Raw genomic sequence first — 21,133 nt, 5'->3', positions numbered from 1 at the left:
TTTGCTCAACCAGTGGGTTACTAGCAGAATGGTTGTGCCGCGAAAGCGGAGGTCGGTATGTGCTGTACCTGGGGGCATATGCGGGTGGCAGCTTAAAGTGCTGTTTAAACGCAGCCCACTGAGTCCAAAGGCACAAGACGGCCACATGCTGACATTGCTGTAAAACCCACCTACTGGGTACAGGGACATATCAGAGGTAAGCTGTTGAATGCCGATTAATCAGTCCTCTCACATGTGCTCAGTTAGCGGGTGTGAGTATCTGTGCTCCTCTGATTCTAGGGCGGGCAGAACCCAGTTCCGGGAAACCTGGATCCCACAGGAGAGCTCCATTGGGAGGGAACTGGCAGAGGGGAGACGTTGAGCCCCATGTGAGAGCACAAGTAACAAAAGCAGCACATTGACAAGTTATCACGCCCACCCTCTTCAGAAGTGAAACCCCAGTACACGAGTGTACCCCATGGTAACAGGCAAATCCAGGGACACTTAGGAGTCCCAGCTTCTCCTCACTTATAGAATCATAGAATCCTAGAGCTGGAAGATACCTCAGAAGGTCAAGTCCAGCCCCCTGCCCAAAGCAGGACCAATCCCAACTAAATCATCCCAGCCAGGGCTTTGTCAAACCGAGTCTTAAACACCTTTAGGGATGGAGACTCCACTACTTCCCTAGGGAACCCATTCCAGTGCTTCACAACCCTCCTAGGGAAATAGTTTTTCCTAATATCCAACCTACACCTCTCCCACCACAACTTGAGACCATTGCTCCTTGTTCTGCCATCTGTCACCACTGAGAACAGCCTGTCTCCATCCTCTTTGGAACCTCCCTGCAGGAAGTTGAAGGCTGCTATCAAATCCCCCCTCACTCTTCACTTCTGCAGACTAAACAGACCCAACTCCCCCAGCCTCTCCTCATAGGTCATATGCTCCAGCCCCCTAATCATTTTGGTTGCCTTCCGCTGGACCCTCTCCAATGCGTCCACATCCAACAGGGGGCCCAGAATTGGACACCATACTCCAGATGTGACCTCACCAGAGCCGAATAAAGGGGAATAATCATATATCTGGATCTGCTGGCAATGCTCCTCCTAATGCACCCTAATATGCCATTAGCCTTCTTGGTTACAAGGGCACCCTGTTGACTCATATCCAGCTTGTCATCCACTGTAACCCCCAGGTCCTTTTCTGCAGAACTGCTACTTAGATGGTTGGTCCCCAGCCTGTAACAATGCTTGGGATTCTTCTGTCCCAAAAGCAGGACTCTGCACGTGTCCTTGTTGAACCTCATCAGATTTCTTGTGGCCCGATCCTTCAATTTGTCTAAGTCACTCTGGACCCTATCTCTGCCCTGGAGTGTATCTACCTCTCCCCCTAGCTTAGTGTCATCTGCAAACTTGCTGAGGGTGCAATCCATCCGCTCATCCAGGCCATTAATAAAGACATTGAACAAAACAGTCCTAGAACTGAACCTTGGGGCCCTCTGCTAGAAACCGACCGCCATCCTGACATCGAGCCGTTGATCACTACCCGCTGGGCCTGGCCTTCTAGCCATCTTTCTATCCATCTTACCATCCATTTATCCAATCCACATTCCTTTAACTTTCTGGCAAGAATATTGTAGGAGACCGTATCAAAAGCCTTGCTAAGGTCAAGGCATATCACATCCACTGACTTTCCCATGTCCACAGAGCCAGTTACCTCATCATAAAAGCTAATCAGGTTGGTCAGGCACGACTTGCCCTTTGTGAATCCATGCTGACTATTCTTGATCACTTTCCCCTCTTCCAAGTGCCTCAAAATATATTCCTTAAGGATCCCTTTCATGATTTTTCCAGAGACTGAGGTAAGACTGACTGGCCTATAGGCCACTAGGTTACCTCCCTCATCCAGTAGGGGCCGCACACCCTCTCTGATCACCTTCTTCTTGCTAACATGCCTGTAGAAACCTTTCTTGTTATCCTTCACTTCTAGGCATTTATGTCTCAGTTTCCCTTGTTCCTCACCTGTGCTGGAGCCTCTTGGGCTCTCTCTTTGCTTGCTAGCCTGACAATCCGAGACCCACGGCTCTTCCCCTCGTTCCAGCCGGGCGACCAGGTCAGGCTTTGGAATAGGGAATCCTGCAGAGGGTGAAATCAGGCAAGGTCAGAAAGCACAGAGTCAGGGGAAAGTATCTGTCGCGAGGAACATGCCCTGAGTGTAACCGGCCCCTGCGTGGGACAGTGGGAAATCAGACCCCTTGGCAAGCAGAAGACTTTGGGAGGGGGCATTGTCACAGCCTCATGAGGAGTCTCAGGGTAGACGTGCTCTGGGGGACTTGCTCTCACACACACACAAGCTCAGGTGGTAAAGTCCGGCCTATTTCCAAGTCTGCAGAACCTAGAACCCTCCCCAGGGCTGGAGACAGTCCCAGGCAGGAAGCTGAACCGGGCGTGGAGGAGAAATAATACAGGAAGGGCAATTCCCTGCTTTTGGCCCCTTGAAAACAAGGGAGATGGGGATGAACAAGCATGTCCATTAAGTTTCTGATCCTGTTCCCTCGAAGGGGGTACGGAGATGAAAGAGTCTCTCCTGTTGGAGCTGGGGGCTACCTGAGCCTCCCCTGCTAAATCCACCTGCCCAGGGCAGAACCTGAGCAGATTCAGACACGCGGCCCCACGGGAATCTCTTACCCAGCGAGGTCACCATCTCATAGTTCTCCCGCATGACGTCCCTGTAGAGGGCTCTCTGAGCGGGGCCCAGCAGAGCCCCCTGCCCCTGGGTGAAATACACAGCCACCTCCTCGAAGGTCACCGGCACCTGGAACAGCCAAAGTCCCCCACTCAGCACCGGCTGCCCTACCCCACAATCCCGCGATTCACAGGGGAGGGGCCCACAACAGCGGAATTCCCCCCTCCCGTTCAGAGCAGCCAGGAGGGGGTGGGAGAAGGGGAGAGCTCCTTGCCCCCAGCAGACAGAGCAGGGCAGGAGCTTCTCATTTCCCACATGGCTGCCGGCCACAGGCTGCTCCGGGAAGCAGAGCTCTGAGCTGGGCACAGGGACAGGGACCAGCAGCTTCCGGCCAGTGGGGTCAGGCTCCGCCACTGGGAGTCTGCTCAGCCCTGCCCCGTGGGGTGTGTCCTGGCCCAGCAACAGGGGAACGTCCCCAGCAGCCCTGCCAAGGGGCCTGTCCCGAAAATCTGGCCCAGGCTGCTCATATCCCAGCAGGTGTATCACCCAGTAGCCCTCCCTTCCTCCCTGAGTGTTTCCTGCATCCCCCTCACCCCCCGCAGCTCCCTGAAAATCCCCTACCTGAGCTGGCTCCATCCCAGCCATTCCCAGCCCTGTCTCTGTAAGACGGGATGCTCTGGAGCGAAACGGGGACGCGATTCCTCAGCCTGCCAGGGCAAGAGGGGGAGGTTTCAGAAGGGGTCTGGGTCCATGTCACACCCCGACTGCCCCAGGTTTAGGGAGATTAACTATCAGTTAACTGAATAATCAATTAATCTCATGAATTCTTATCAGTTAGTCGACTATTCTACAGGCCTCGGGGTGGGGCTGGCAGCCAGCACGCTCTCGCCTCAACCACAGCCCACAGGATATGGGCATAGGAGGGACTGAGGTCTCCGACTGGGGATGTGGGGGTCTACAGTGGGGCTGGAGATGAGGAACTAGGGATGCTGGAGGGGCTCCAGGCTGAGGCCAAGGGTTTGCACTGCAGGAGCGGCTGGGGGCAGGAGATGGGAGTGCGGGACCAGGAAGGAGTTAAGGCGCTGGAGGAGGCTCAGGGCAGGAGCTGGCGGAGTGCAGGGTATGGGCAACAACTGGGGTGTCAGAGGAGATCAGGGCTCCCCCAGTCTCCCCTCCTACAACGCCCCTTCCTTCCCAGTGCCCCACCCTCAGGGTTTCCCTCCATTGCAGCCTCCTCCATCCGCCCCGTAAATCTTCCGATTCCTCTGCCTCACCCCACCCTCCCTTCAGTGCACCCCTGCTCCCTCCCACCCGCACCCCCTCCTGCCTCACATCCCTGTTCCCCCATCCCCACATCTCCCCGCCCCCTCAATACCGCTCCTGCCCATTCCCACATCCCCACGCATCCCCGCCCCCTCAATTCCCCTCCTGCCCCCCACATCCCCACGCGTCCCCGCCCCCTCAATCCCCCTCCTGCCCCCCACATCCCCGTTCCCCCATCCCCATGCATCCCCGCCCCTCAATCCCCCTCCTGCCCCCCACACCCCCGTTCCCCCAACCCCACGCATCCCCCCCCCCCGGCAGTCCGGGCACCGCTGGGCGGCGGGGGGCGAGTCTCTCTTACCGCCCAGCGGGAGACACCCCGCCCGGGGCCCGGCCCAGAGGCGCTTCCCGCTGCGGGGCCTGAGCCCAGCCCCGGTCCCGGCGCCGCTGCCGCTGCTGCTGGGTCCTAGCGGGAACCCGCCCCACAGCCCCGCCCGGCAGGTCTCCCGCGGGGGCCGGGGGGGGGGGGGGTCTTGCAGCCGGGGCCGCAGACCCGGGGGAGCCCGCCCGGAGCGGGAGCTGCCGGGGCAGAGTCTCGGGGACACCCCCTGCCCCCCCACCAGGGATCCCCCTCCCCCCACCAGGGATCCCCGTGCCCCCCCACCAGGGATCCCCGTGCCCCCCCCACCAGGGATCCCCCTGCCTCCCCCACCAGGGATCCCCCTCCCCCCCCCACCAGGGATCCCCCTCCCCCCACCAGGGATCCCCGTGCCCCCCCACCAGGGATCCCCCTGCCTCCTCCCACCAGGGATCCCCCTGCCTCCCCCACCAGGGATCCCCCTCCCCCCCCCACCAGGGATCCCCTGCCCCCCCCACCAGGGATCCCCCTCCCCCCACCAGGGATCCCCGTGCCCCCCCACCAGGGATCCCCCTGCCTCCTCCCACCAGGGATCCCCCTGCCTCCCCCACCAGGGATCCCCCTCCCCCCCCCACCAGGGATCCCCTGCCCCCCCCACCAGGGATCCCCCTGCCTCCCCCACCAGGGATCCCCCTGCCCTTCTCCCAGGCGGATCCCCCACCTGGGCACCGACTGCAGCTCCCTGTGACAGCCAGCTAGTCTGGTTCAGGGGCTGGTGTTCTGCCCACTTGGGTTTGGTCCCATTGACCCCCCAGATGACAAGGGGCATGGTGGGGGGGACTCCAATGGACTGAGGAGAGCAGATTCAACCGTGTTACTGAGCCTGCTCAATACAAGCCAAGCAGCAAATTGAGGGGGGCTCCTGGGCTCTATTTCAGCTCTGGGAGGGGAGTAGGGTGTAGTGGTTACAGCTGGGGGTAGACAGATTTGGATTCCATAAGAATGTCAGAATGGCCACACTGGGTCAGACCAATGGTCCATCAAGCCCAGTCTTCCAATAGCAGCCAATGCCAGGTGCTTCCGAAGGCATCAACAGAAGAGTCAGTCATCATGATCCATCCCCCGTCGCCCATTCCCAGCTCCGGCAAACAAGCTAGGGACACCATCCCTGCCCATCCTGGCTAGTAGCCACTGAGGGACCTATCCCCCTTGAACTTTGGGCCTTTCCACCATCCCCTGGCAAAGAGTTCCACAAGTTGTCTGAGCGGTAATAACGTGTTTTGTTTTAAATGTGCTAACCTATAAATTGCACTGGGCGAGCTTCTTGGGTTAGTGCGGGTAGAAATAACAGTTCCTCATTTTATTTTTCCACACCATGCATGATTTTCTAGACCTCTAACATCTCTTCCCCACCCTGTAGACATTTCTTTTCCAAACTGAAAAGTTCCAGCCTTGTTAATCTCCCCTCCTAGGGAAGCTGTTCCTTACCCCTAATCGCTTCTGTTGCCCTTTCTGTTCCTTTTCCAAATCCAATAGATCTTTTTTAGATGGGGAGGTCTGCATGCAGTATTCAAGATGTGGGCACACAATGACTTTATAGAGAGAGGCAATATGGTATTTTGTCTTATTTATTCAGGGGGAAACCTTTTTTGGGTCAGGGGCCTCTGACCCACAGAAAAAGCAGTCGGGGAACGCACATAAGTGAGAAGCAAAAAACAAAAGAGCCCTCATTGAGGTGGCCTCTGAGAAGGAGAAAGACACTCCCCACATTGCCCTCCCACACCAGAGCCTAGGGGGCGCAGCCTTGTTTCCTCTGGCTCCGCAGGAGAGGCAGCAGGACGGGGGGAGGCTGGAGCACTAGCGTAGGCTCCCCAATACTGGGGAGGGATCCTGAGCCTCGCAGGCTGAATCCAGGCAAACCAGGGGCCGCATCTCGCTCCCGGGCCTCAGGTTTCCCACCCCTGATCTATTCCTTTCCCAATGATTCCCAATATTCGGTTAGCTTTCCAGTTTGCAGGCTGCCACTGCACACACGCTGAGCAGATGTTTTCGGGGAACTAGACACAAGGATTCCAAGCTCTCTTTCTTGAGTGGTAACAGCTATTTTAGACACCCCCCCCCCCCTCATTTTTGTGTGGATTGTTGGGATGATATTTATCCAGGTGCATTACTTTGCATTTATCAAAGTTACAGTGGGGGAGGTCTAGGTTGGATATTAGGAAAAACTATTTCACTAGGAGGGTGGTGAAGCACTGGGACGGGTTCCCTAGGGAGGGGGTGGAATCTGCATCCCTAGAGGTTTTTAAGTCTCGGCTTGACAAAGCCCTGGCTGGGATGATTTAGTTGGGATTGGTCCTGCCTTGGGCAGGGAACTGGACTTGATGACTCACGCGTCCCCACCACCTCAATCCTCCTCCTGCCCCCCACACCCCCGTTCCCCCATCCCCACGTGTCCCCGCCCCCTCAATCCCCCTCCTGCCCCCCACATCCCCGTTACCCCATCCCCACGCGTCCCCACCACCTCAATCCCCCTCCTTCCCCCCACATCTCCGTTCCCCCATCCCCACGCGTCCCCACCACCTCAATCCTCCTCCTGCCCCCCACATCCCCGTTCTGCTGTTGATCTAATTCACCCAGCTGCTCTTGAGCGAGAAGAGTCCCTGGCTTTGTTCTAATTCATCAGCTGCAGCAAAATTATTACATCACACATGGACAGGGGTGAACCCCCCCTCAGGGAGGCTAATCTGTCAGCCCCTTCCTGTTGTCCTGCAGCCCCATCCCACCATGGCCAGAGCCCCCAACCCCTGAGAGCTCCTCCACCACTTGACCTGAGTCCTGGGCTGACCAACAACCGGAACTGGCCTAAGCCACCCAGGGCAACACCGGCACCTAGCTGGCCTAGGGTCCGGAGCGCTGGCTGGGCTGAGCAGCACCCTTATTTCATGGAAGATGGGGAGGGAGGTGGGGACTTGGGGCAGAACATGGTCAGGGCCACAGCCTGGGGTAGGGGAGGGTGAGCCTGCCTTGTTGTTATTCCTCTCTGCAGCCAGACAAATCTGCCCCCCTCCCCATGCTGGTAACTCCCTCTCCAGGCAGTGGGGGATAGGGGATGCCTGCCAGAAGGGATTGCTTCTTCTGCAGCTGAGGCCTTTTCCCCACTGACCCATAGAAGGCAGAAAAGCTGACCAGTTGGCAGCTTGGGATCTGTCCTCTGAGCTGGGGAAGGCTGGGAAGGGAAGCTTTCCAGGTGGCCCTGAGATTGTCTCCCCCTTTAGTCAAGACCCTGGGAATTTGAGAGGCTAATTTCTACCTTATTCCTTGAAAGCAAGAAAGGAAAGTCAGCATTCCCCTCCCCTCCCGAGTGCATGCCCAGCCTCGCCCAGCAGCTCTCTCTCCTCCCGTGGGCGCCCTGCAGAGAGGAACGAGTTACAGAGGGTAGAAAACTGCAGACAGCCGGTGAAGAACCGCGGGGCCCAGTCACTGGGACAAATGTCCCAGGAGCAGGAAATGCAGGGCGTTGGGGTGCGTGGAGACCAGCTGGATCACGAGCTCTGTGTGGCTCTGGTGATGGGGGTCGGTTTGGCTTTAGGGTGGTGAGTCCAGTTGATTTCCCTGATTTCCTCCTCTGCTCTGCCCTGACATCCTCTCAGCCAGCTGGAGAGCCTCTTCCTTTCTCATCCTTGCTCTTGGGGGGTCATTTGCAGCTCTTTGGAATTCAGAACAGCTCTCCCCCCTACCCTCCTCCCCCACACTTGTAGGAAAATTTCTGTCTCTCTCTGGCACTGGTGTGGCGAGTGCACCGTTCTCTGCCTCAGCCGTCTGGCTTTCAACAGCAAACCTTCCAGTTTCCCAGTTGTCCCCCCCACATCTCTCATCCTCTCCTGACTCTATCTCACACCCTCCTGCGGCTCAGGCAGCAAATTCCTGCCCCTTTCCAGTCTCTGCCTGTGGGCCTTTGAATCTAGCACTTCCCCCTCCCTGTCTGTGCCGACAGAGATTGATCACGGTCATTGCTCAGCCCACACCACCATCACATGCCCGTGCTACAATGCAATTCAAAAAGGGCTATTCTGACAAAGGGCCATTTGGCTGGCAATTTCCTTCCTCCCTCCCTGCTGCATCCTGCCAACGGGCACATCAAAGCAGATGACCCCACAGCCTTCAGGAACAGAGGGAAACCAACGGGCATGGAGAGGAAAGAATAGAAAGGAAGGGCCGCCGAGACCCAAGTGGGACATCAAAGCTAATGAAGTCGGAGCGGGCCTGCGTCACCTCCCACAGCGATGAGGAGCTCAGAGAACCTGGAAGGGACATAACCCGGCTCTTGCAGTGACAGATTTCTTAGCGTGGTGCTCTGTGAGTGCACAGGGAGCAGGGGCAGAAGAGGTGAGTGAGGAGAGACAGCCCTTGCCTCTAAGCCCATACGCCCCAAAGCCCTGGCACACATACCCTGCTTCCCAGCTCCACAAGCCCCCACCACTCAGCCCCACTTCCTCCCCACAACCTACTGGCCTGGTCCCTTAGCACATGGTGCCCCACAACCCAGCAGCCTGGGGGATTTGAGGAGGGGAGGAGACACCAGCCCTCAGGGACCTGCCCCCTGCAGGGAACAGAACCAGCTATTGAGGAACCCGGCCCAGGGGCTGGTGGAAGATGGGGGAGGAGACGGTATCTACAGTGAAGGGGCCTGGCCCAAGTGTCCTTCTCCTCAGCAACATGGCAGCGGATCCCTGCTGGGAAGGGAAGGAAGAGGGGGAAATTCAGCCAGGCAGAAGGAGCATCTGGAGACGTTTCCCCGCCCTGTCTCTGCAAGACGGGATGCTCTGGAGCAAAACGTGGACACGATTCCTCAGCCTGCCAGGGCAAAGGGGGCGAGGGGGGGACTTCAGAAGGGGCCTGCATCCATGTCACCCACCCAGGGTCTCTCCCTGCAGATGGATGCTCTGGGCTCTGCCATGCTGGGAACCCTCAGTCCATTTATTATAATGTAACCCCAGCCCCTCCCCCAGCCAGAACCCCGGGACACTTTTAGCCCCCAGGGACTCAGTCTCAGAGACAAAGGCTGGACAAGAGCAGAACCAAAGCAGCCACTTTGGGGGATTCCCTCTGACACGGGCCCCGAGGGCAGCGCGTCTCCCCAGCAGCGCGGGGCTCAGCCGGGGCAGGACCTGCCTGTTCCTAGGTCAGCTCCTCCCCTGGCTCCCAGGAGTGTCAGTCTGTCCAGGGGGGGTGCAGGGAAGGGATGGGAGCAGGACTGGGACCCTCCCTCCCCCTCCCTGCTCCTGCCGCCCCTTTCGCTCTCCCCACGCCCCTTCTGTCTCCTCTCTCTCTCCTGGGCCTGGCAGCGCTGGGGACTGGCCTGTTCCCAGGGGCCTTTGCTCTCCAGGGGCAGCCTGGCTGTGCCCCTGAGGGCAGCTGCTCTAGGACCCTCCAGTGCAAACTCCCCAGCAGGGCCCTGAAACCCACTCCCCTTCCAGAGCTGAGAGACAGCCCAGGAGTCCTGCCAGGGTCTCTCTCTCCCCAGAGTTAGTGACTAAGTAAGAATGGACATTAACATTGTAAGGCTAACTCGTGTCCCTTAAGTCAGTGTTTCTCAACCTTTTTTTTATAAAGTACCCCTTTAAAAAAAGGAAGCACACCCCTTTTTAAAAAAATTCATAAGTACCCCCAGTACCTACAGTTTCAGACATACACAATTTTTTTCGACTATTGCAACACATTTGTTTAAACTACTTAATCGTAGCTGGGCAGGCAATGAAATTTTTGGGTGTAGAAAGTACAAAAAATAATAAAGCGTTGTAAAACTCAAAGAACATAACATAAGAACATAAGAACGGCCGTACTGGGTCAGACCAAAGGTCTTTCTAGCCCAGTATCCTGTCCACCGACAGTGGCCAGCACCAGGTGCCCCAGAGAGGATGGACCAAAGACAATGATCAAGCGATTTGTCTCCTGCCATCCCTCTCCAGCCTCTGACAAACAGAGGCCAAGGACACCATTTTATCCCCTGGCTAATAGCCTTTTATGGACCTAACCTCCATGAATTTATCCAGCTTCTCTTTAAACTCTATTATAGTCCTAGCCTTCACCGCCTCCTCTGGCAAGGAGTTCCACAGGTTGACAACATGCTGTGTGAAGAAGAACTTCCTTTTATTAGTTTTAAACCTGCTACCCATTAATTTCATTACTTTCAACTTAAAACAACAATTCAGTTTTCTCCAAATATCAGTTGTGTTGACGTGCGCCCCGGACTTCTCTCAAGTACCCCAAGGGTGCTGGTACCACTGGTTGAGAAACACTGCCAGTGACTTGTGACAAGATGTTAGTATTAGAGCTGAGTGGGTTGAATATTTATTTAATGTTCTTGTATATAGGAATTAGATACAGTGCTCCCGCCAACCACTAACTTGCCACCCTGGTGGGGGAGGCAGGGGGATCCTTGGGGGGGGGCAGAGGGATCCTGGTGGGGGGATCCGCCTGGGAGAAGGGCAGGGGGATCCCTGGTGGGGGAGGCAGGGGGATCCCTGGTGGGAGGAGGCAGGGGGATCCCTGGTGGGGGGAGGGGGATCCCTGGTGGGAGGAGGCAGGGGGATCCCTGGTGGGGGAGGCAGGGGGATCCCTGGTGGGGGGAGGCAGAGGGATCCCTGGTGGGGGGAGGCAGGGGGATCCCTGGTGGGGGAGGCAGAGGGATCCCTGGGGGGGAGGCAGGGGGATCCCTGGGGGGGCAGAGGGATCCTGGTGGGGGAGGCAGGGGGATCCCTGGTGGGGGGGCAGGGGGATCCCTGGTGGGGGGAGGGGGATCCCTGGTGGGAGGAGGCAGGGGGATCCCTGGTGGGGGGCAGGGGGATCCCTGGTGGGGGGAGGCAGGGGGATCCCTGGTGGGGAGAGGAGGATCCCTGGTGGGGGAGGGAGGGGGATCCCTGGTGGGGGGAGGCAGAGGGATCCCTGGTGGGGGGAGGGGGATCCCTGGTGGGAGGAGGCAGGGGGATCCCTGGTGGGGGGAGGGGGATCCCTGGTGGGGGAGGCAGAGGGATCCTTGGGGGGGAGGGGGATCCCTGGGGGGGGCAGGGGGATCCCTGGTGGGGGAGGCAGAGGGATCCTTGGGGGGGGAGGGGGATCCCTGGTGGGGGAGGCAGAGGGATCCCTGGTGGAGGAGGCAGGGGGATCCCTGGTGGGAGGGGCAGGGGGATCCCTGGTGGGGGGGGAGGGGGATCCCTGGTGGGAGGGGAGGGGGATCCCTGGTGGGGGAGGCAGGGGGATCCCTGGTGGGGGGAGGGGGATCCCTGGTGGGGGGAGGCAGGGGGATCCCTGGTGGGGGGAGGGGGATCCCTGGTGGGGGAGGCAGGGGGATCCCTGGTGGGGGGAGGGGGATCCCTGGTGGGGGAGGCAGAGGGATCTTGGGGGGGCAGACGGGAAGGGGTTAGCCTGGTGCCCAGGAGGGGGAACGCGGCCCCAGGGAGCCGGTGGCTCTGACGGGCCCAGGGGAGGGGAGCGGGGCTGGTCCCGGGGGCGCTGCCGGGGAGCCCGGCTCTGCCCCGCCGCTCCCAGAGCCGCTCCCGGCCCGCGGGTGTCCCCGAGACTCTGCCCCGGCAGCTCCCGCTCCGGGCGGGCTCCCCCGGGTCTGCGGCCCCGGCTGCAAGACCCCCCCCCCCCCCCGGCCCCCGCGGGAGACCTGCCGGGCGGGGCTGTGGGGCGGGTTCCCGCTAGGACCCAGCAGCAGCGGCAGCGGCGCCGGGACCGGGGCTGGGCTCAGGCCCCGCAGCGGGAAGCGCCTCGCAGCCTCTGCTCGCGGGGCCGCTGGGCCGGGTCCCGGGCGGGGCCGCTGGGCGGTAAGAGAGACTCGCCCCCAGCGGTGCCCGGACTGCCGGGGGGCGGGACGTGGGGATGGGGGAACGGAGATGTGGGGGGCAGGAGGGGGCGGGGACACGTGGGGATGGGGGAACGGAGATGTGGGGGCAGGAGGGGGCGGGGACACGTGGGGATGGGGGAACGGAGATGTGGGGGGCAGGAGGGGGCGGGGACACGTGGGGATGAGGGAACGGAGATGTGGGGGGCAGGAGGGGGCGGGGACACGTGGGGATGAGGGAACGGAGATGTGGGGGGCAGGAGGGGGCGGGGACACGTGGGGATGGGGGAACGGGGATGTGGGGGGCAGGAGGGGGCGGGGACACGTGGGGATGGGGGAACGGGGATGTGGGGGGCAGGAGGGGGCGGGGACACGTGGGGATGAGGGAACGGAGATGTGGGGGGCAGGAGGGGGCGGGGACACGTGGGGATGGGGGAACGGGGATGTGGGGGGCAGGAGGGGGCGGGGACACGTGGGGATGGGGGAACGGGGATGTGGGGGGCAGGAGGGGGCGGGGACACGTGGGGATGGGGGAACGGGGATGTGGGGGGCAGGAGGGGGCGGGGACACGTGGGGATGGGGGAACGGGGATGTGGGGGGCAGGAGGGGGCGGGGACACGTGGGGATGGGGGAACGGGGATGTGGGGGGCAGGAGGGGGCGGGGACACGTGGGGATGGGGGAACGGAGATGTGGGGGGCAGGAGGGGGCGGGGACACGTGGGGATGGGGGAACGGAGATGTGGGGAGCACGAGGGGACGGGGACACGTGGGGATGAGGGAACGGAGATGTGGGGGGCAGGAGGGGGATTGAGGGGATGGGGACCCGAGCGGTGCCCCATCCATTCCCTGCAACCCCCCCCCTCCCCCCCGCGCACAGACTGACACTCCCGGGAGCCAGGGGAGGAGCTGACCTAGGGCTGGGGGTGGGGCTGGCTTTACATTGTAATAAATGGACTGAGGTTCTCCCAGCATGGCAGAACCCAGAGCATCTGACTCCGGGGAAGTGACATGGAGCCAGGTCCCTTCTGAAACTTCCCCCCTCTCCCTCTTGCCCTGGCAGGCTAAGGAATCGCGTCCCCGTTTCGCTCCAGAGCATCCCGTCTTGCAGAGACAGGGCTGGGAATGGCTGGGATGGAGCCAGCTCAGGTAGGGGATTTTCAAGGTGCTTTGGGGGGCTGTAGGGAGGGCGGAGAAGGAAACACTCAGGGAGGAAGGGAGGGCTACTGGGTGATACACCTGCTGGGATATGAGCAGCCTGGGCCAGATTTTCGGGACAGGCCCCTTGGCAGGGCTGCTGGGGACGTTCCCTTGTTGCTGGGCCAGGACACACCCCACGGGGCAGGGCTGAGCAGACTCCCAGTGGCGGAGCCTGACCCCACTGGCCGGAGGCTGCTGGTCCCTGTCCCTGTGCCCAGCTCAGAGCTCTGCTTCCCGGAGCAGCCTGTGGCCGGCAGCCATGTGGGAAATGAGAAGCTCCTGCCCTGCTCTGTCTGCTGCAGGACAAGGAGCTCTCCCCTTCTCCCACCCCCTCCTGGCTGCTCTGAGCGGGAGGGGGGAATTCCGCTGTTGTGGGCCCCTCCCCTGTGAATAGCGGGATTGTGGGGTAGGGCAGCCGGTGCTGAGTGGGGGACTTTGGCTGTTCCAGGTGCTGGTGACCTTCGAGGAGGTGGCTGTGTATTTCACCCAGGGGCAGGGGGCTCTGCTGGGCCCCGCTCAGAGAGCCCTCTACAGGGATGTCATGCGGGAGAACTATGAGATGGTGACCTCGCTGGGTAAGAGCTGCTCAGGATTCCCTGTTCCAAAGCCTGACCTGGTCACCCGGCTGGAACGAGGGGAAGAGCTGTGGGTCCCGGATTGCCAAGCTAGTGAGGAAGGAGGCATCTGCAGAGGTGAGGAACAAGGGAAACTGAGTCATAAATGCCTGGAAGTGAGGGGAAGCTCAGTGTCCTAAAATGTCCTGTGAGCAAGTGTTACCATGGGGTATGCTTGTTTATTGGGGTTTCACTTCTGAAGAGGGTGGGGGTGATAACTCTGTCAATGTGCTGCTTTTGTTACTTGTGCTCTCACATGGGGTTCGACTTCTACCTTCTGCCAGTTCCCTCCCAATGGAGCTCTCCTGTGGGATCCAGGTTTCCCGGAACTGGGTTCTGCCCGCCCTAGAATCAGAGGAGCACAGATACTCACACCTGCTAACTGAGCACATGTGAGAGGACTGGTTAATCAGCATTCAACAGCTTACCTCTGATATGTCCCTGTACCCAGTAGGTGGGTTTTACAGCAATGTCAGCATGTGGCCGTCTTGTGCCTTTGGACTCAGGGGGCTGCATTTAAACAGCATTTTAAGCTGCCACCCTCATATACTCTCAGGTACAGCACGTCCTGATCTCCACTTTTACGCCATGACCATTCTGGTAGTAACCCGCTTGCTGAGCAAACCCCACCGGATTCTTGAGAGACGCGGGGATCTTCAGCGTTGGTCCAAGGAGTGGTGTTTCAGAGTGAATGAGGAAGCCAAAAACATCACCCCAAAGAGGGGGGCAGAGAAAGGAAGGCAGAGAGAGAAACAGTCTGCTTAACCATGAAATTTTATATTTCCATGCAAGAACCATATAAGGGGATGCTAAGAAACAAAACAGTTACACTGTTATATCTGAATCCAAATGTCAGGGCAAGTGATCCATCCCTGATCACGAGGCAGGGTTGGGAGGTTTTGCCTACAGAGAGATCTCACCGCTCCGTGAAGCTTGACTCGATCGGGGTTCCCAGGTGGTGATGGCAGCTGAGGGTCCAGAGCGTTGGAGACAAACAGAGGAAAGCTCCCAGCAGGGTCCGTCAGGAGCAAATGCAGTGTCAATGGGACTGATGCAGAATGGACATCCAGGCATCAGAAGGCCACTGGAGGCTTTGGGGGCAGTTATGTAGGGAAACAACAACAGTGTAATGGGGAACACGGGATTGTTTCTGGTAAACTGAGGGCTCATGGAGTATCCCAAAGTTGTTTTGTTTAGGCTAGACAATAGGAACGGCTCATTCCTGGTGATGGGGTGGAGATCATTTGAGGGAGCTCCGAATGCAATTAGTCAGCTTCAGTATTTTGGATACCAATAGAGGATTTATTACTAACATTGGTCTGGTAATTACTGATCTGGGTATGGACAGGTGTGGGTTCATTAGCATCAGGAGCAGAGATTTCTCATCAGGCACTGCGTTTCTGCTTCCCAGAAATTCCCTGCAGTGCTCGTCTTAGAATTGCTATTCTCTATTCTGTATGCTGATGGAAATGCCTCCCTCTCCTTCCTCCAATGCAAGTGAGGCTGGGGTGTTTCCTTAACCCTGTAACCCTTGTCCGGAGGGTTTTAGTGCATCTGCCCTTCCCTTTTCTCTGCTTTTTGTAAATCTTCCTTTTCATCAGCTTTGGTTCAAGCAGAGGCTGCGGGAGCGGCAGAGATCTTTCCTGAGCTTTATGCTCTGATTCCCCAAGAACACAAAGCTGGTAGGTAACACAAGAGACCGCAGTTCTCCCCCGTATCACCTAGGGGAAGGTTGCAGTCAGCAGGCGCTGTATCATCAAGTCAAAGATCGGAGCTGGTTTCCCCTTCATCATGTCAGAAATTTCCTCTCTGCATTTATTTCCCTGCGAGTTTTGAGTGGGATGTGGAGCTGGAATCCAATGTCTCAATCTCTCCAGTAGTTACTGTGCTGTGTTCTCCTTTTTTGCCTTCTGTCCTTTCCTCCTGATACCGACAGTGACTTGTTTCTGTATTCTGTCTCTTTCTCCCCGCAGGTGACAGGACAGTGGATGAGAATAAAGACATGAATCAGCAGGAAGATCCTGGGGAAATGGAACCTCTGGAGACGTTCTTGAGTAGAACCAAAGGGAATGTTTCCCATGGCTTGAAACGGGGAAATGGCTGGGGAGATGGACACAGATCAGAGGTTCAGCTGGGAACCTATCCCGGAAAGAAAACGGGTGAATCCATTCCATGTGGCGGAGCATCCCAAGGAAATGATCCCAAGGAAATGACCGTCCAGCAGACAAGTCACAATGACAAAAAATCCTACAAATGCCTTGACTGTGGGAAAAGCTTTCGTCATAGCTCAAGGTTTATTATACATCAAAGAATCCACACAGGAGAAAGGCCCTATAAATGCCCCGAGTGTGGGAAAAGTTTCAATCACAGCTCAAACTTTTTTCAGCACCGGAGAACACACACAGAAGAAAGACCCTATAAATGCCGTGAGTGTGGGAAAGGCTTCAGCTTGAAATCGACCCTAGTTAAGCATCAGCTGATCCACAGAGGAGAGAAACCCAATAAATGCCAGGAGCGTGGGAAAAGTTTCATTCAGAAGTCACAACTGATTATACATCAGAGAGTGCACACCGGAGAGAGACCCTTTAAATGCCATGTGTGTGGGAAAAGTTATATTGATAACTCCAAGCTTACAAGACATCAGCAAACCCATGCAGGTGAGCGACCTTTTAAGTGCCTTGAGTGTGGGAAAGCTTACACTTGGAAATCAAACCTTACTATACATCAGAAAATCCACACTGGGGACAACCTCCATACATGCTTGGACTGTGGGAAAACTTTCAGTCGGAGCTCACACCTTCATCATCACATGAGAATGTTCCCAGGAGAAATACCCTTTAAATGCCTTGAGTGTGGGAACAATTTCAATTGTAAATCAGCCCTTAAATCACATCAGAAAACCCACACTGGAGAGAAACCCCATAAATGCTCGGAGTGTGGGAAAACTTTCAGTTGCAACTCACGCCTTCTTGCTCACAGGAGAATGCACTCAGGAGAAAGACCCTTTAAATGCCTCGAGTGTGGGAAAGGATTCAGTTGTAAATCAGCCCTTAAATCGCATCAGAAAACCCACACTGGAGAGAAACCCCATGAATGCTTGGATTGTGGGAAAACTTTCCGTCGGAGCTCACACCTGATTCATCACAGGAGAAGACACTCAGGAGAAAGACCCTATCAATGCTTTGACTGTGGGAAAGGTTTCAGTGTGAAATCAGCCCTTCATACACATCAAAAAGCCCACACTGGAGAAAAACCCTATAAATGCCCTGAGTGTGGGAAAGGTTTCATTTGGAAATCAGCCCTTAAATCGCATCAGAAAACCCACACTGGGGAGAAACCCCACACCTGCTTGGACTGTGGGAAATCTTTCACTTGGGGCTCATACCTCATTCACCATAGGAGAGTGCACTCAGGAGAAAGACCCTATAAATGCCTTGAGTGTGGGAAAGATTTCAGTTGGCAATCAACCCTTTATGCACACCAGAAAGCCCACTCTGGAGAGAAACCCCATAAATGCTTGGACTGTGGGAAAAAGTTCAGCCAGCGCTCGTATCTTAATAGACATGAGAAAATCCACCTGAGAGAGAGGTCTTATGAATGCCTTGACTCTAGACACCTGTCCTCACCCCTGTCTTCCACCAGTCCCCAGACTGTGCTCCCCCCTCACCTCGGGCTGTTCTCTACAGGGGAAGTGTCCCCGGGGGCTGGTAACTCCCCTCCCTGGATCCCCCAGGGTTCTGGGCTCTGGGGATCAAACAGGAAGGGATCAGGCCAGTGGGTTCTGGAGAGAAAAGTGGGGATTGAATGGTGGGGGCTAAGGGAGCTGGGCAGCAGGGGGAGCTGGGTGCTGGGGCCAGACGTGCCCTGTGGGGAGGACACGAGGGGGCACGTGCTCCCTAAATGCCATGGGCAGGAGGAGCAAGGTGCAGAACTTCTGGGTGGACCAGAACACTAGAAGGGGGGCCAGTTGCTCCTTTGGCCCTAGAACAGTCGGACTAAGAAAGAAGCTCTAAGGGCTGCAGCCGCAGGCCCCAGGATAAGCGGGGATCTATTCGACCGGGGTCCTGGGCTGCAACCCATAAAGCTGCTGTGTTCTGGATCGGCCCTTCCTTTCAGCAGGGCGAGAGGCAACATCGCTAAAAATGTTTCCCCAACTTTTTGGGCTTAGTGCGGATCATTTCTAGATGGGAAGATTCGTCCTTCTTTTTCTTTTATTAAAATGATGTGAAGTGTTGCAACGAATACAACCAAATGCTGAGTTGAAAAGTGAAGCCAGTTTAGCCACTTGAGAGGAAAATGGGAACGTTTCTTTCCTGATGTGGGGTCTCAGAGTGTTCTCCGAGATTTCACTGTAGGAATCTGAAAGCCTTTTGTAGTTCTGGATTCTGGGATTTCCCTCTCTGTGAAGGCTGGTTGGTCACAAACTTTGTAGTTGAGTTGCACAGGATGGAGCACAGGTTTGAGGACTTCACAAGAAAAACGATCATTTGTCCCAATACTCCTTTTCTACGTTTCATTTTGCTCTTGGTCGTGAGATTTGAGCAATGAGTGATCGACATCACCCAGCACAAACTCAGCGGGTGCAAGCAAGATCCACTCTGGGAGAGGCAGAGACCGAAACAAAGAGTGAAGTCACTGCCTGATACCAGCAGCTGGGGGAACAGCACTGAGAAATGGCTGGGTTTGCTCCTCGGAGCTAGACGGCTGAGGCTGAGAACTCTGGACTCGTTGCACCAGTGCCACTGAGAAACTAGCAATGAATGATGAGTGTCGAGTGAAGCTGCCCCTTAACACTCATGTGCCATGAACAGCACCCCACACAGAACGATGGGGGAGAGGCTTTGGGATCTTATTGGCATGAGGGTGAAGAATCGGTGCAATCAGAGCTGCAAGTGGCCCGTAGGAACTGGGACACGTACCGTCGCGTTTCTTGTGCCCTTTGTGCAAAGGGGTGTGGTTGAGACGCCCTCCAATGCAGAGCCAAGTTAGGGGACTCCAGCAGGTGAGTCACAAGGTCAAGGAGGCAACCGGTTCAGTGCTGCTGCCAAAACATTTCATTTCATAAAGACTCGGCACAATCCTCGGTGAGGCCCCATGTCCACAGCCAAGGATCCTGGGGGTACTCCTTATAGCACAGAGTCAGAAACAGGAGCCCAGAGATGAGGAAGAGGTGGAAGGGGATGAGGAGGAGGGACTCACCGCGGGGCCACCCTGTGCTGTAAGGAAATGGGCTTCTTCTATAGCCGTATTGGAAGGCCTACAGCCTAGGGCTTCTGTCTCCAGCCAGACTGAAAGATCAGCAGCCACGAGTTGCAAAGCAGAGAGTCACATCGTTGTATTCCATCTAAATCGCATTAAAATAGCAGAATGCCCGGCTGTGTAGAGGGACACCCCGTTCCAGTGGCACCCACTAACTCAGAGAAACAGATCTCAAGATGGGCAAAGCAAACTTAGTTTACTGGTAGCATTTTGTCTGACACAAAACTCCCTATTAAGAGTTGGGGGTTGTGGAATCCTCGTTCTGCTCGCTTTCCTATTGTTTGTACAATCTCTGGTTTTATTTCTCTGCTGTGTAATTAATTACACTATGTGTAAATCATTTAAGGTGGCGGGATATGATTGGTTAGGTAATTTAGTTATGTAATGATTGGTTAGTAAAATTTTAGTACAATAATTGGGTATGGTAGAGGTAAGCAAGACTCACATTTCACAATATAACCTGGGGTCAAAGAAGACGACCAGAAGAAAGGAAACAAGGAAGAAAAAGAAACGACCCAGAAAAGCAGCTGACCTACAGGGCACAGCCTAAGAGCAGAGCTGCCAGGAATCCTCTGCATGACTGTGACATGGAGCAACCCGAATTCGGAGGAGACTGAGCTTGCCTGGCCAACAGTGGACGTTTGCCTGCCTTGCTCAGGCTGGGGGAGGATGGCACCTCGTGCTCAGCATGTGTATTCTGCTTGCTCAGTAATTACTAATAAGTAGAGAGCACGGATATTCGTGTGTAAGGCTCTGTCCTGGTGAAAGACCCTACAACCCCACAGAAGTTATGCCCTGAGCCCTAGGAACTGGGGCCAGGTGTGTGTGTCAGGACAAGAGAGAATAACCATGAACATCGCTTACCACCAAGCATTCACCTGATGTGTGTCACTGTGATTGAAAGGCCTCAATAAAGACAAAAGTGATGCAGGTTTCCAAGAGTTTGTGTGTGACACAACCCACTGCAGTCACTCTGGCCCCTGTTGGAGCCTGTAAAGTCCTGATGGGATGTTTTTCACGTTCCCAATATGTCTAAAGCTGCATTGCCTGTTCCCCCAGTGCCTAACGACTGCAGATAACACTACGCACCATGAGATGCATACCCATGTTGCTTTGCTGTTTCTATCATGTTGTGTCTACACTACAGAGAAAAGTCGGAAAACGATACGCAAACTGCGAACCGCCCTTTTTCCATCTTTCTTCTGAAAGAGGCTTTTCCGACATTTGGCCCCTCTTTTGGAACATTCCTTCTTTCTCGTAAAAGGAGGTTCACAGGGATACCGAAAAAACCGCGTCTGCTTTTCTGATTTTTTTCAGAAAAGCAGACGTGTTCCTTGGCCACAGTAGAGCTTTTCTGTGATTCCTTTGGTATCCCGGAAAAGCTCTGTAGTCTAGAAGTACTCTTCAAGGTGGAGCTAAGGAAGAGGCCATGGTATCTCGACAGAGTTTAGCAGTGTAAACATGCTTTTGTGAATTTGCAGTGTAGACATAGTCCTAGTTAACCATGCCACATTTAGAGGAAACCAAGGTACACACAATTCATACAAATTTATAACAGAAAATCCCTGCTCCATCCCATTTTTTCTCCCTTTGATGCCAAACATAGTGGGGGTCATGTTAATCAGTGAGCTAGGGTAGAACAGACACCCCTTTCCAGTACAAGGCATCCACAGTACGAGCAAAGCCCCCTCCTCTTAGTGTGGACCCGACCCCTATGGATACAACAGTGACTGAATCATGCCCCTGTAGGCTTGGCCAGATGACATGCAGTGAGGGCTGAATTAAGGCAGAGGAAACTTAAGGATATGTCCAGGGCAGGAACACCATTTAGGGGATATTGGGGGGGAGGGGGCAGTAGCCTTCACTCCCGAGTTTGAACCCCTGGATTTCATACTTGGGGTCTGCTTAAAGCCCACACCCTGACTCCTCCAAAGG

At 56.3% G+C, this 21,133-nt stretch overlaps 2 protein-coding genes across 2 annotated transcripts in view; one reads left to right on the top strand and one right to left on the bottom strand.

Moving 5' to 3' along the window:
- Positions 1-21,133, bottom strand: part of LOC102462653 (uncharacterized) — a 45,445-nt gene that overhangs the window by 4,522 nt on the left and 19,790 nt on the right. Inside the window, exons 6-8 of the mRNA XM_075940725.1 lie at positions 3,283-3,363; positions 2,664-2,790; positions 1,998-2,111 (exon numbers count right to left, since the gene is read on the bottom strand). Of these exons, the coding sequence (XP_075796840.1) occupies positions 1,998-2,111; positions 2,664-2,790; positions 3,283-3,363 (322 nt within the window). The remainder of the gene's footprint in view (positions 1-1,997; positions 2,112-2,663; positions 2,791-3,282; positions 3,364-21,133) is intronic.
- Positions 12,043-21,121, top strand: LOC102462165 (uncharacterized). The gene is made up of 4 exons (XM_075940438.1): positions 12,043-12,111; positions 13,189-13,274; positions 13,774-14,017; positions 15,913-21,121. Exons 2-4 carry the CDS (start codon positions 13,251-13,253, stop codon positions 17,892-17,894), a joined length of 2,250 nt encoding a protein of 749 aa, XP_075796553.1. The 5' UTR covers positions 12,043-12,111; positions 13,189-13,250; the 3' UTR covers positions 17,895-21,121.

The sequence above is a fragment of the Pelodiscus sinensis genome, chromosome 12 (genome assembly GCF_049634645.1).
Source record: "Pelodiscus sinensis isolate JC-2024 chromosome 12, ASM4963464v1, whole genome shotgun sequence".
In the NCBI taxonomy this organism is placed as follows: Eukaryota; Metazoa; Chordata; order Testudines; family Trionychidae; genus Pelodiscus; species Pelodiscus sinensis.
Note: the sequence above shows the minus strand (reverse complement) of the source record. Positions and strands in the feature narration are given on the sequence as shown.